This window comes from Marmota flaviventris, chromosome 6, assembly GCF_047511675.1.
Source record: "Marmota flaviventris isolate mMarFla1 chromosome 6, mMarFla1.hap1, whole genome shotgun sequence".
NCBI lineage: Eukaryota > Metazoa > Chordata > Mammalia > Rodentia > Sciuridae > Marmota > Marmota flaviventris.
This window is the reverse complement of record NC_092503.1, coordinates 87,938,789-87,952,883: the sequence shown is the minus strand read 5'-3', so window position 1 is coordinate 87,952,883 and position 14,095 is coordinate 87,938,789. Positions and strand designations below refer to the sequence as shown.

General features: G+C 43.5%; 1 protein-coding gene across 1 annotated transcript in view; it reads right to left on the bottom strand.

Annotated features, from left to right (window-relative positions):
* The window catches only part of B3gat2 (beta-1,3-glucuronyltransferase 2), a 76,143-nt gene extending 63,816 nt beyond the window's left edge, over positions 1-12,327 (bottom strand). Inside the window, exon 1 of the mRNA XM_071613264.1 lies at positions 11,743-12,327. Coding sequence (XP_071469365.1) covers positions 11,743-12,327 — 585 coding nt within the window. The remainder of the gene's footprint in view (positions 1-11,742) is intronic.
* Positions 12,328-14,095: the final 1,768 nt, after the last annotated feature.

Sequence of the window (14,095 nt, the reverse complement as noted above, 5' to 3'; positions counted from 1 at the left end):
GCCTCAGCATTCACAGGTGAGGACCACCAAGAGACACTGTGGAGGATGTGCACGCGCACACTCTGAAAACTTCAACTGCTATGTCCTCCCTATGGCAGGAAGTAGGCTTTAAAATGTCTACTTAGGAAAATTTATGCAGTGTTTGTAAAAAGGAGCAGGGTTACTGGAGCATCTGGTAAGCTCCAGTCAGCAGAAGGCCAATGAGAGGCTCAGTCTCCCAGGAAAAGGTGGGATGGGAAGAAGCTCAAGGCAAAGCTAAAGGGATTCTTCCCACTCCAGGAAAGGGCTTTAAAGATCAAACAACTGCTTCCAATCAGATGCTTTAAAAAATCTCATTTCTCTCTATTTAGCTGCCCTCTGCTTGGTCACATATTATCTCTTAATTATTTCTGGTACAAATGAATGCATCAATCTATCATGTAATGAGTATGCCCTGCATCTGTGCTAGGTTCTGGGACTACACAATAACTAAATTCACACTCAGGACCTGTGTGAAGTTTAACATCCTGCGTGGAGCTTACCAGTAAGCCAGCTTCCTAGGCTTCACATCGTTTGAGTCTCAGAACTCAAAACCCACAGAACACACTTCATGTCCTCTCAACTCCAAATGTCTGCTTCACTTTCACATTTCACTTTCTCCCAAGATCCTTGGACAAGCCCTAGTTAACTCTAATCGCTCTAGTCAACACCCAATGGTATAAGTAGATACCCAGTTGAGGCAGGTCCACATCAGGGAGAGTCAAGTACTTCTACCTCCTCCTCTCACCGTGCCTCCAGGGATGTGCCCAGATGACAGGAGTGTTTAGAGGCCACTAGACAACTGAGACAGTGCATTTACCTGTACATCCCTCAACTGGCTCACAACTACCCTGATATACCTTCCCCCCTTAATGGCTATTAACAAGGTTGCCTTGCTACCTACATAAATATTCATGCACCCATCCCCACCCTTCTTCAGCGTGAAAACTCTTTTAAAGAGTAGAAGCCACATTTCTTTTTATACCAGGGATTGAACCTAGAAGTGCTCTACCACTGAGGTATATCTCCAGCCCTTTTTATCTTTTGAGACAATGTCTCACTAAATTTCCGGGCTGGCCTTGAACTTGAGATCCTCCTACCTCAGCCTCCCAGTCACTGAGATTACAGGCATGTACCATCACACCCAGAAATCTTTAAGCTACTATTGAAAGAACTGTTAATCTTAACATAGCTTTCAAAACGATTATTTGAATGACATTCTCTATGCAGGATTATTTTCTGGGACTAACTTTTTCTGCAATAAATTTCTTCAGCTTCTAAATCTTATAATTCATTCAATAAACATTTACTATATATGTTAGGCAAGGCTGTGGACACTAAAAATAAAGTAGCAAACAAGAAAAAATTCCCATCCTTGTACTCTAGTGGAAAAAACGATGAAAACCGAGATTATTATTTAAGGTGATGTTAGGTGCTATAAAGAATCCACAAATTGCTGGGTACAGTAGTCCATGTCTGTAATTCCAGCAGGTTGGGAGGCTGAGACAGGAGGATTGCAAGTTCAAAGTCAGGCTCAGCAACTTAGTGAGGCCTTAAGCAATTTACCAACACCCTGTCTTAAAACAAAACAAAACAAGAAAAATTAATAAAAGGGCTGGGGATGTGGATCAGTGTTTATGTGCCCCTGGGTTCAATCCCTGGTACAAAAAAAAAACCAAAAACAAACCAAAACAAAAAACAAAACAACAACAACAACAACAAAAACTCAAGACTACAGTACTACTTTCTCGGTTTATCTAATTATACAAATATTTATCTATTTAAAAAATAGGTTTTCTACCAATTTGCTACCTATATTATCCAAGCTCTGTTGAAAAAGTAAAATGCCAAAGATTTGCTTAACAAGTATTCTGAAAAACAAATACAAAAAACAAAATAGAAAATATGCCATTTACACTGCTACATACATTTTCAAATTCACAGATTTACATAAGGACATGGCAGTATCCGGGAACAAGAGTCTAATGCGCATCATTTAAATGCCCACCCAAGAAAGTGAAGACTTATTTTCTTCATTGGTGGAGATAATCCCACTTTCCATAGAGGAAACGGAAAGGTGGCTGACCACTTCCCTCCACCTCAGCCTCTCATCATCCCGGCCTTTGGTCATCAAGGATATCTTTTAGGTCCCTGGACAGTCCATATACCCTGTTTTCTCAGGTTCACATGTGGCCCCCTCTCTCTTGAGAGTCCTCCACCCACCCCTCTTTCACCACTCACTTGACTCAAATGTCACTTCCCTACAGCTCTGACCACTGCCAACTCCATCGGGGTACCGGTATTTGTCTCAAGATACAGTGACAGTAGGGTATGTATTAAATTTAGACATGGAACCAATGGGCTCTGGGATGCACTGTCCACAGCTGAAGGACCTTGTGCCTTAACTGAGCCCAATTAATTAACAGTGCCCTGCCGCAGTCTGGCTGGGCACAATCAGGAGCCACTTGTCAAAAGAAACTAACTTTATTTTTAGAACCACACATGCCAAACAAAACAGCCTCTCAGGAAAAATCCTCAGAGCCCCAACTGCCACCACCAGCTTCCCACAAGCCTCTCTCTCCAACACAAGCCTCTCTCCACCTCCCACAATCCTCCTGCTCTTGAGGCCGATTGGCTGGGTCACGTGGGCGGAGCCAAAAAAAGTCCCCCAGTGAGCAGCTCCGTGGTCTGAAAGGGCAGGGAAACAGCCCAATGAGCATCACCGCAGAGGAGCCAATCAGCTAGATGTTGCTGGGGCCGCTGTGAGCCAGTCATCAGCCGGCAGCTGCAAGTTTGCTGGGGCCCCTTCGGCTGTGGCTCTCAACAGTGCCCAATTAAGATGGGTCACAAGGTATAGAAGACACACTGACTCATTATATTCAAATATCTTCTAAATGTGATAACATTTAAACTCAGGTAGGTAGAAGGGATCTCACAGAATGATATCATTTATGCTAAGATGTAATTCTTCTAGATTACTAAGATATCAGATAATGGAGAATGGTAAGCATTTAGCACGCTCAGCTTTCATTAGAGAAATGAAGGTATAATTTATAAATATAACCCATGTCCTACATGATGACATTTCATCAACAAGGAACACCACATGTGATGATGGTCCTATAAGATGGTCCTGTAAGGCTGAAAAATGCCCATCACCTTTCAACATCCACTGCAGTAGGGAGCACAATGTATTATTACTTGTGGTTTGTGGTGATGCTGGGGTAATCAACCTACTGTATTGCCAGTTGTGTAAAGATATAGCACATACAATTATGTGCTGTACATAGTAACTGATGACAGTAGACAACTATGTTACTGGTTTATGAATTTACCATACCATACCTTTTGTTATTTTAGAGTGTACTCTATGTTTTTTACAACTTGTTGTGCTTCAGAGCAGCAGTGTCACATCTCATATTTGCCACATCTTGATTTTATCATCAGGAAGCCTTGAGTGATGGGCCTACCATCTAGGTTTGTGTGAATTCACTCTAACGATGCTCCCATGATAACAGTTGCTTAATAACAGTTCTCAGAACCTGTCCCCACAAGGACATGATGCATTATGTGTCTGCAGCAGAGGGGACAGCAGTCTGGTTCTGTATGGTCTGATTCAGCATGGGATGGATATTTTGTTTAAAATTCTTTCCACTTATGGATGGTATTAAAGAACTATTGAGGTTTCAGTTATTTTGGGAGAGGACCAAACAACCAGATGTTTTGGTAGAGAACAAGATGGCCCCCTTCAGCACAGCTGTCTGTAAGGTTTTGTTTGTTTGTTTTTTTGGTTTTTAGCATACAAGACTTAGCCAATGATTTATTCAATTTTTTTAACCCAGCGAAATTCCTAATGCAAGAAGAAATCAGACAAGAAAATTAACAAACCTCCTATCAGCATGGGAACAATGAGGTGACTGTGGCCTGGTGGCAACCAACACAATGAGCACACTGTGTGGGGAACTGAGGACCCCACAGGCACTCCCAAATTCCCCTAGAGGTTCTGCCTCAGCCTTAGGTGGGAATGCCCATCAGGTGCCACATCAGCTTCTGCTAAGACTTCTAGCAACCATCCTCTGCCTCAGGAGTAAGCCACTGTGCCCCTTGAAATAATTCAATATATTGAATTGTTCAATATATTCTCTCCATTCTTACCCTGAAAAGTTTTTTTCCATTCAATGCCATTTCTTCTACAAGGACAGATGCCAAGTAGAGTTTTTGATATCAACATATAAGCTGAGGAAAAAAATTAACATTTATCTTCTTGTAGAAATTGGTTACCTATCCACAAGGAAACAGTTTTAGAAATCATAATTACCTCTTTGGCAATTTTCACTTGATTTGACAATACAATCTAAAACCCAAATGGTCTATAAGTTAGAGATGTGAACAAGGAAAAAATTTTTTACTAAGATCAAATGTTACTGGGTGGGAGGCAGGAGGTGGCGGGGTTGAGAAGATGTTGGCGAAAGGATAGAAATTTCAGTTAGAGAGCAATAGTAACAAAAACAGCATGGTACTGGTACCAAAACAGGCGGGTGGACCAATGGTACAGAATAGAGGACACAGAAACCAATCCACAAAACTACAACTACCTTATATTTGATAAAGGGGCTAAAAGCATGCAATGGAGGAAGGATAGCATCTTCAACAAATGGTGCTGGGAAAACTGGAAATCCATATGCAACAAAATGAAACTGAATCCCTTTCTCTCGCCATGCACAAAAGTTAATTCAAAATGGATCAAGGAGCTTGATAGCAAATCAGAGATGCGCCGTCTGATAGAAGAAAAAGTTGGCTACGATCTACATACTGTGGGGTCGGGCTCCAAATTCCTCAATAGGACACCCATAGCACAAAAGTTAATAACTAGAATCAACAAATGGGACTTACTCAAACTAAAAAGTTTTTTCTCAGCAAAAGATACAATAAGAGAGGTAAATAGGGAGCCTACATCCTGGGAACAAATCTTTACTCCTCACAATTCAGATAGAGCCCTAATATCCAGAGTATACAAAGAACTCAAAAAATTAGACAATAAGAGAACAAACAACCCAATCAACAAATGGGCCAAGGACCTGAACAGACACTTCTCAGAGGAGGACATACAGTCAATCAACAAGTACATGAAAAAATGCTCACCATCTCTAGCAGTCAGAGAAATGCAAATCAAAACCACCCTAAGATACCATCTCACTCCAGTAAGATTGGCAGCCATTAGGAAGTCAAACAACAACAAGTGCTGGCGAGGATGTGGGTAAAAGGGTACACTTGTACATTGCTGGTGGGACTGCAAATTGGTGCAGCCAATTTGGAAAGCAGTATGGAGATTTCTTGGAAAGCTGGGAATGGAGCCACCATTTGACCCAGCTATTCCCCTTCTCGGTCTATTCCCTAAAGATCTAAAAAGAGCATGCTACAGGGACACTGCTACATCGATGTTCATAGCAGCACAATTCACAATAGCTAGACTGTGGAACCAACCTAGATGCCCTTCAATGGATGAATGGATAAAAAAAATGTGGCATTTATACACAATGGAGTCTTACTCTGCATTAAAAAATGACAAAATCATAGAATTTACAGGGAAATGGATGGCATTAGAGCAGATTATGCTAAGTGAAGCTAGCCAATCCCTAAAAAACAAATGCCAAATGTCTTCTTTGATATAAGGAGAGTAACTAAGAACAGAGTAGGGACGAAGAGCATGAGAATAAGATTAACATTAAACAGGGATGAGAGGTGGGAGGGAAAGGGAGAGAGAAGGGAAAATGCATGGAAATGGAAGGAGACCCTCAGAGTTATACAAAAGTACATACAAGAGGAAGTGAGGGGAAGGGGAAAAATAATACAAGGGGGACAAACGAATGTCAGTAGAGGGGGCAGAGAGAGAAGAGAAGAGGGGAGGGGAGGGGAGGGGAGGGGGGATAGTAGAGGATAGGAAAGGCAGCAGAATACAACAGACTCTAGTATGGCAATATGTAAATCAATGGATGTGCAACTGATGTGATTCTGCAATCTGTATATGGGGTAAAAATGGGAGCTCATAACCCACTTGAATCAAATTGTGAAATATGATATATCAAGAACTATGTAATGTTTTGAGCAGCCAACAATAAAAAATTAAAAAAAAAAAGAAATTTCAGTTAGTCAAAAAAAAATAAATAAATTCAGGGTATCTACTGTATAATATAGTGATAAGGTTTAGTAACCTCATACCGTATAATTGAAAATTGCTATAAATAGTCTCACCACAAAAAAAATATGTGGGGTAACAAATGTATACATATATCAAAACATCATACCGTACAACACAAATGTATACAATTTTGTCGATTTAAAATAATTAACAGTAAAAGAAAAAATGAGGCTGGGTGTAGCTCGGTGGGAATGAAATGCCTAGCATGGATGAGTCCCTAGATTCAATCCCCAGTACCACCATAAATAAATACATACATACGTACATAGAAAAGTCAAGAGAGAAAATTGATTTAATGATATAAGCCAAGAAGAAAAATCTGGGTTCAAGTAAGGCAGAAGACAGCAACACTATCAGAAGATTCCTGCTAATCAAATGCTGTGTATATTACAATGGCAACTTTCCTTCTGACTGTGCATGTCAAACAAGAGCCCCTCAGGACAGTCAGCAAGGTGGACTCTGGAATCAGGGCACTTGGGTTTCAAACTCCGTCTCTGACATAACAGTTTCACTACCTTTTCTAGTTCTTTCATGGAACTTCAGTTAAAAATGGGAATATTGAGGGGCAGGGGTTATGGCTCAGCGGTAGAATGCTTGCCTCGCACCGTGCAAGGCCCTGGGTTCTATCTATCCTCAGCACCACATAAAAATAAAGGTATTGTGTCCAACTACATCTAAAAAAATAAAAAATAAATGGGGATATTGATTTATTGTACAGTCATAAACACTATTTCACAGTCAGGTTGCATTTGTTTAAACCTCATGTACTCAGCAAAGAACTGTGCTCAAACTCAAGTATTACTCTGGGAGACTCAAAAGGAACATGATAAGCACCTATCATGCAGTGGGTGTGGTGAGCCCAATATATGTAAAACATAAGAGTGGTTTCTCCCCCATACAAGTGCTCAATTGATGTTAACTATAATTTGCTTGTATCTGAGTAGGGGATATTTTTGGCATTATTTAAACTCATATGCAAGAGTTACCAGGCATGGTTGTATTTCTGCAAATTGGAAATCAATTCTAAACCAACCTACTTACCTATGAACTGGTATAACAATTTTACCTATGTTTGGGGGGAGAATTTGAGAACCACCCAAAACTTACATTTCATGCTTCACTAGCACTGTGAATCAAACACACAATAGTGTGCTATCTAAATAGACTGAACAAATATTCCAGAGTCCAAAAGGTCTGAATAGACATATCTGAACATTATTGAATTCTGTGGGGGGAAAAGAAAACACTACTTGAATTCCACCTGGAATAGTTAATAAATAAGACCGTTGACTTTGGCTCTTCTATTTTGCTTTTGCAGCATGCCTTAAAAGCAATTACTATTCTATTACTGTTCACACAAGAGAAAATTTACCAGTCTGTGATTTAGAAGCAAGTGGAGTAGACAGAAGAAAATGGAGCCCACTGCTACAGCTTCCAAGAAGCCACAACAGCAGCCTAAACCTTTAAAAGACACACCATCCATCACAGCAAATAATAATCTGGACATGTCTTCATGTCTATTCATGAGAGAATAATCAGTGAAAAGTAGGTTGAAGGAAGAATGATGAACAAAGACAATAGGAAGAGGCAGAATGGAGAGTGTCTTTTAAACCCAAATTGTTATTTCTGGCCCATTAAAATATCAAAATCCAAATGAAAACTGCTGGTTTCCAAAGAAAACTATCAAAAATGAACCATAATTCCAGCAATATACATTCAGGGAGAGCAAAGAAAATCTATAGATGTAATATTTATAGTCTAAGTTTTACAAAATTCTCACATTCTACCAGACCCATGGCATGACTGTTAATATGCTTTCAGAGGAGAAGAAATAAAATATAAGGGGTACATTTAAGTTAGTCTTTTAGGCTAAACCTAAGACAATCTTCCAGGATTTTTCACTTTAAGAAGATAATTACCCTAAACTAAGTAACTGTATCAACTCTTTCAAGAAACAGTATCTATCTTAGGAAATGTCAAGCATTGTAAACTCTAATATTCTTTGGATTATGGCTCTAGTAAATTGCATGCAAGAGGGGGGAAATAGTTCAGCACTTACTATGGGGAAGAAACCACTCTTACGTTTTACTTTCCTTCAGCAAGACAGAATTAAACCTCAACTCCAGCATCTTCCTAGCACACAGACAGCATAACAGCACCCAATATGAAACATAAACAAGAGGCTTCTTTAGTTCACTGCTTTCCAGATACATGTTCAAGATACAGTCTCATTAACTTGGCTTGTCTTCCAGTCTCATCTCATTAAAGATATTTTTTTTTCCTTGCTTGGAAAGTGCTTTTTAACCTTTCAATTGATTTCCAAAGGTGAAACTAACTTCACCTGAAAAGCATCCACTTTAAACTTAGGAAAGCTTTGAAGGTTTTCTAGTGAAGAACAGAAATCTGATCAATAATGTTATTGAAAATATGACCAGCTAAAGTCACAATTACTTGTTGTTGTGGCTTTTATTAAAGCAGCTTAAATCCTTTGCAAATAAGCTTTTCCAGGGAGCTAGATCAATAGGATGCACAGGCAGGCCAGATTACCAGTGATCCCTAGTGCAAAACCCTATCAATGCCACAGGAAGGACCAGAGTAGTTGAGAAACCTTGAAACCTGATAAAACCCTACTACCTCCTTCTCCAGTGGAAGTTTTTGTGGCTACAACTCACACTTGACTTCATTTGCGAATGGATTTGGTTGTTAACATAGGATTGTTCAATGCAAATATTTCTTTCCTGGCAGCAGAGCTCAGTTAAAAAGGGAGGCTGAAAATTAGCTTTATGGGAGGAAAAAAGCACTATTTCAACTATTCCAGTTACTATAGAGGAATAATTGACTACAGATTGCCTGTTGCGTGTGTAATTCAATTTGGAGACCTTTCATCCTTTACTTTCCTTCATTTGCAGCCAATCCTTAGTGAGTTAATTTGTACCTGGTTCATTTTCCTCCTTTTATCTTATCTACTCTAACATCAACCATGGAAATGAGAAGCATTATGAATAAAAGATGAAGCCTGACTTGGGACATTCTTTCCTTCCTGTGAATGACTTAAAAACTAAACTCTGTGAGTATGAACAATATAAAGGGCTGAGATATATGCCTCAGCCCTATAGTATCCCTGATCAGCATCTTTCCCTTCCCAAATAGCTGCAGTTATCAATTTTTTTTTCTGGTCCTATCTTTTCTACAAGAAAATAGTGTTTATACCATAGTACACATAGAATCATTAATTCCAGAATGGGTGCATAGGAGGTCATTCCATTAATGAAACTAAGAGTTAAAAAAAAAAAAAAAAAAGGAAAATCAAAAACCTCCAGATTCTGAAAAATGCACAAGACTAAGGACACATACATTCCACTGATCAAGTTCAATGGTACTTGCATGCAAGGTAAAAAGTTGTAACAAGGAAACTATGTGTTCAACATGAACTTTACATAGAGTCCTAATCTTACAGCTAGGGGAAAGGGAGCTGGAAGTCATGGTCCAGAAATGTACTGTAAGTTATAAAAATTAATGTCTGGGAAAAATGTCCAGGAGATATAGAACTTAGAATTTAAGTGTTTGATGCATATTATACTTAAGGACAACAAACCTTTTGATATGTATTGTTGACAACTCTTCATAAATAGTTGTGCATGTTCTTAAGATACATTTATTTTATTATCTTATTACTTCCAATTGTACAAAATTTTAGTCTTAAAAGTTTTGCATAATTTCTCTTTATAATTTCCTCTTTGCCAATACTATTTTTTTCTCCCTACTCTTTCCTTTTCTTTTTATCTCTCCATGAGCTGATGGAAAATCCTACTGGATTTTCCTCCTACATAATATCCCCCACTAACAAGCCTCCCTTTTAGCATGGTGAGCATTAAAGAAAGACTGTTCCAAATGTTTCACTGTCTAGTATGTGCCAACTTTTCCACTCATGCAACACCTCATGCCAATAGACTAAAAACCGGGATAAATACAATTATTTTCCCTTGACAATCCAGCTCCTCAAATGTTAATAGTGATATGCATTATTTTACTGAGACCACTCTTGGAGCAAAGAGCACATAAACAGCCCAACTTAAAATAAGAACCTAACTTTAAAAGCATCAGATCATCTTTCTAATCATGGATATAATGAAGACAATACATTCACAAGCTTAATTCTCTGGAGAAACAATGGAAAACAAGCCATGAAATGAAATGATGTCCAGAAAAGATGCTCCTTTTATTCATGAAGGTGAGGATAAATGGAAATGAAGGTAGCAATTAAGAAAAAATTTTTTGAAAGCCACATAATAATTAAACAATCGGAGTACAGAGTAACTGTCCAGAAGTTAAGAAAGCAAATAGAGATTGGGATGAAAATGGGGTGGGGCAGTTAGGTATTAGATTACTAGTCATACAAATTATTTTATCACTTCATTATTATTCTCACACAGTTTTGGAAATGTCCAATTGACATGAGGGGAGGAAGGGGTATTGGGGGAGTCTTTCCTAGGCAAGATGTGAAGGAATTTCAGGTGGAGGATGGTAACAGTCCCAAAGGATATCAAAGACATCAAGGTTTTGGCCAGCTGTAACTGTGTACTGAGAAGAAGAAAACTGATAAAGTCATGCAACTCAGTCTCTTTGCAGACTACACACAAGCCCACTGCAAAATACCAGCCTTTAACAACACCTGTTTGAATCCCATGCCTGCTGCTTGTACATGCTTGTGGCTTTCCAAAGAACATACACGCCTTGTCAGCAGGAAGGGTGCCCAGCTGCGCTCAGAATTTCAGGGAGCACCTGGAAGCAATGGCCTAGTGCAAAGGGAGCCTGTTAACTCGCCAAGCCAGAGGCCTTAAAGGAAGAAATGTTGTGAAAAGGGCATCAGTCAAGCTAGATGATATTTTGGGTTGCAAAAAGATAACTGCAGGGCAGAACAATCTCAACTCATTTGCCAGAAAGGCTTCCTAGAAAAGGGTTCATCATCATGGGCAGAAAAAGACTTTTGTGGAGTACAAGGAAGAGAGAGAGGAAGGACCCTCATTGAAGTCAGTGTGTCACTAACAACCATTTCTGCACCTGGGAGCTGTATGAGAGAGATTTGCTTCTGGGCTGATTTTCGAGTTATCTCCACTTTCCTCCATATGGGCTTGATTCGGAATCACACCTGTATACTTTGAAAAGCCTGAAGTACACCAAGCCTACCTCCAGATATGAGCTCCATCCTCAAGCTGGCCAGAGCCGGGTCCCTGCAAATTACCTGTGCTATTTCTGTGGCCCAGTCTTGGGACAACAAAGCTCCAGGGCAGACTTTGTCTCCCTGGGCCACAAGGTCCTTTCACCCGCTTCACCCCACTGCCCCAATGTCAGCGGTGGCTGCAAACTGCCTGCGTGGAGCTGCTCCACGCTGAGTTCCCAGTGCGCGCACGCAGAACTGAGAACTCAAAAGTGCAGGCAAAGCGCGAGGGGACGTGAGACGCCAGCCCAGCTGGACCCGAGGCCCCTCCCGCCCTTGCCCTCCAGTGGGGGCAGGCCGGCGCTACCTCCTGGAAGAGCTCCAGACTGTAGGTGTTGTCGTCGTCTGCGAAGAAGAGCACACCTGGCTGCGCGCGCTGGTGCTGATGCCTCTGCCGCAGCCAGGCTAGGCCCGCGTTGCGCTGCTCCGTGGCGCGCGGCAACCCTGGCCGTTTATAGCGCCGCGGCGTGGGCACATGCAGGTGCGTGTTGGGCAGCCCGGCCCGCGCCAGGAAGCGGCTCACCAGTTCGCTGCGCGCCGCAGCATCCTCTACCAGGATCCAGTGCAGCTGCGCCACCTGGCGGAATGTGTTGGCCAGCCGGGTCAGCTCGGCTTTTTGCACCGGGCGGCTGTAGGTGGGCGTGATGGCATAGATGGTGGGCAGCCGCGGCTCCGGTTGCGGCCGAGACTCGTTGCGCTTCTCGGCACCGCGCCCGGAGCTACCTCTGCGGAGCGGGAGTCGGACGCCCCCGCGGCCCACTGGATAGGGAGAGAAGTAGGGGCGCGGAGTAAGGGGGGGCGCAGGCCTGCGCGTGTCCACGTCGAGCATGATGATGACAATTAGGATCCAGGGCAGGAGGATGAAAAAGCGACTGAACAGCACGGACTTCATGGTGCGCACTTCCCGGTTCTCTCCGACACCCCAGAGGGGGACGAGCCGGCGGACCCCAGTGCTCGGCTAGGACGCCAGCTGGCTCCCGCACTCAAGGAAATGCAACCGGCGCGCTTTTCATCGGGCCAGGGGAGCTGCAGGGACCGAGAGCCAAAGGGCTCGCCACCTGGGCGTCGGGGATCCTCGCAGGTGCTGGGGAAGGTAGCACTACAAGAAGTGGAAGCGGGCAGGAGGGCAGGGGCTGTCCCTTCACTCTGGGTGAGTCGGCGGGAAGCCGTACTTGGTCCAGCCGCGCGCTGCTGGCCCCAGAGTTGTGCCCAGTGAGGGAAGGCAGTGATCCCCACTGTGCTCTCTCCGAAGAGTGGAAGCCTGGAGCCGGCACCCGGGTTGCCTCGCTACTCTAGTCCCACGGCGCTGCGGGCACAGGGGCTCCTAGAGCGGGCTTCGGAAACGCTCTCTGATACTCCTTCGAGGGTGGGCGGCAGGTGCAGGGAGATTTTCTTCCTCACGTTGCGGGCCCGGTTGGCTGGAACCCAGAGGAGACACCGCGGATGTCGTGCCCCCAGCTCTGTTCCCGCGCCGCAGCTGTCCCTTGCTCTTTTCTTCTCAGAACCTCTCCCGGCTCCGGCAGCAAGATCCCAAAGCAAGGAAAGAAAGAAAAAGCGAGGGGGCGGGGGCGCTGCAGACTCCAGCGTCCTCCCAGTCCTCCTGTGGGAAGACAGCAGCGCTGCTACTGGCGGAGAGGGGCTGCGAGAGAGGGAAGTGGGGAGGAGGCCTCCGGCTCTCTGCGGGGTCTGATGCTGACGGCCCCGAGAGCTAGCTCGGGAGGCAGCAGCTACACAGCCAAAAGGGGAGCAGGAGGAGGGTCCCTGCGGGGCTGCACGACCTCTCCGGGCAGGGGTGATGCTGGTTCTCTGATCTCCGCGCGCTCTCAGCTTTCTGAAATACTGCAAGGTCTTTGGAGATCAGCAGGAAAATCCATTCACGTGTAGGAAACTCGGGAGACCTAGGCTGGGGAATAAGAGTAGGAGAAAGGCGGGAGAGAGCAACGGGATCTCTTTCCTGGCTCCACAGCTGCGGGATTAGTGTGCGGAACGTTGGGTCGGGGATGGAAAGCGTTCACCGAAAAGGCTGCTATCGGTAGGAGCCCACGGAGATGGAGGGGTGCCGCACTTAGGTGTTTGATATATGAAGTAGCCCATAAGAAAGAAACCATCCAAAAGATTTTTGACCGCAGCTAGATCTTTGAGGAGTGTGTGGGGGGGGGGGGGAGGAGGGAGGCGTGAGGGGAGGAAGATTCATAAAACTCCTGCTGAGAATGTTTAACTAAATTTCCCCCAATGATTTGGAGCCATAGCCCCAAACAGTCTGCTATCACCGGAATTATTGCGATTGACCCCTCCCAATGATCCAAGGAGGCCTGGGAAGTAGAAGTACCTTCATTTTTTTGGATGGGGAAGCTCAGGCTGGAGAATTGAAGGAATTCCTTCGAGGCTAGTCACAAATGATCGAGTGGAAATAGAACGTGGGTCTCCTGAGTATAGCTGGTGGCTTCCTCACCGCTGGGCCTCTGGACACAGCCCGGTCGGGCGGGGCTTGCCTTCCTAGATATAAACACAGTACCATCAGAATCAGAGTGTACGGTGACATGTAGAACCATGACAGTGTCCAGAAGACACTAAGAAAACCACTGGCGCTTACTTGGACTTTTTCTATCTAGCGGACCTGCCACCTGAATCCTTCCCAGGCTCGCTGTAATGTACCAGGA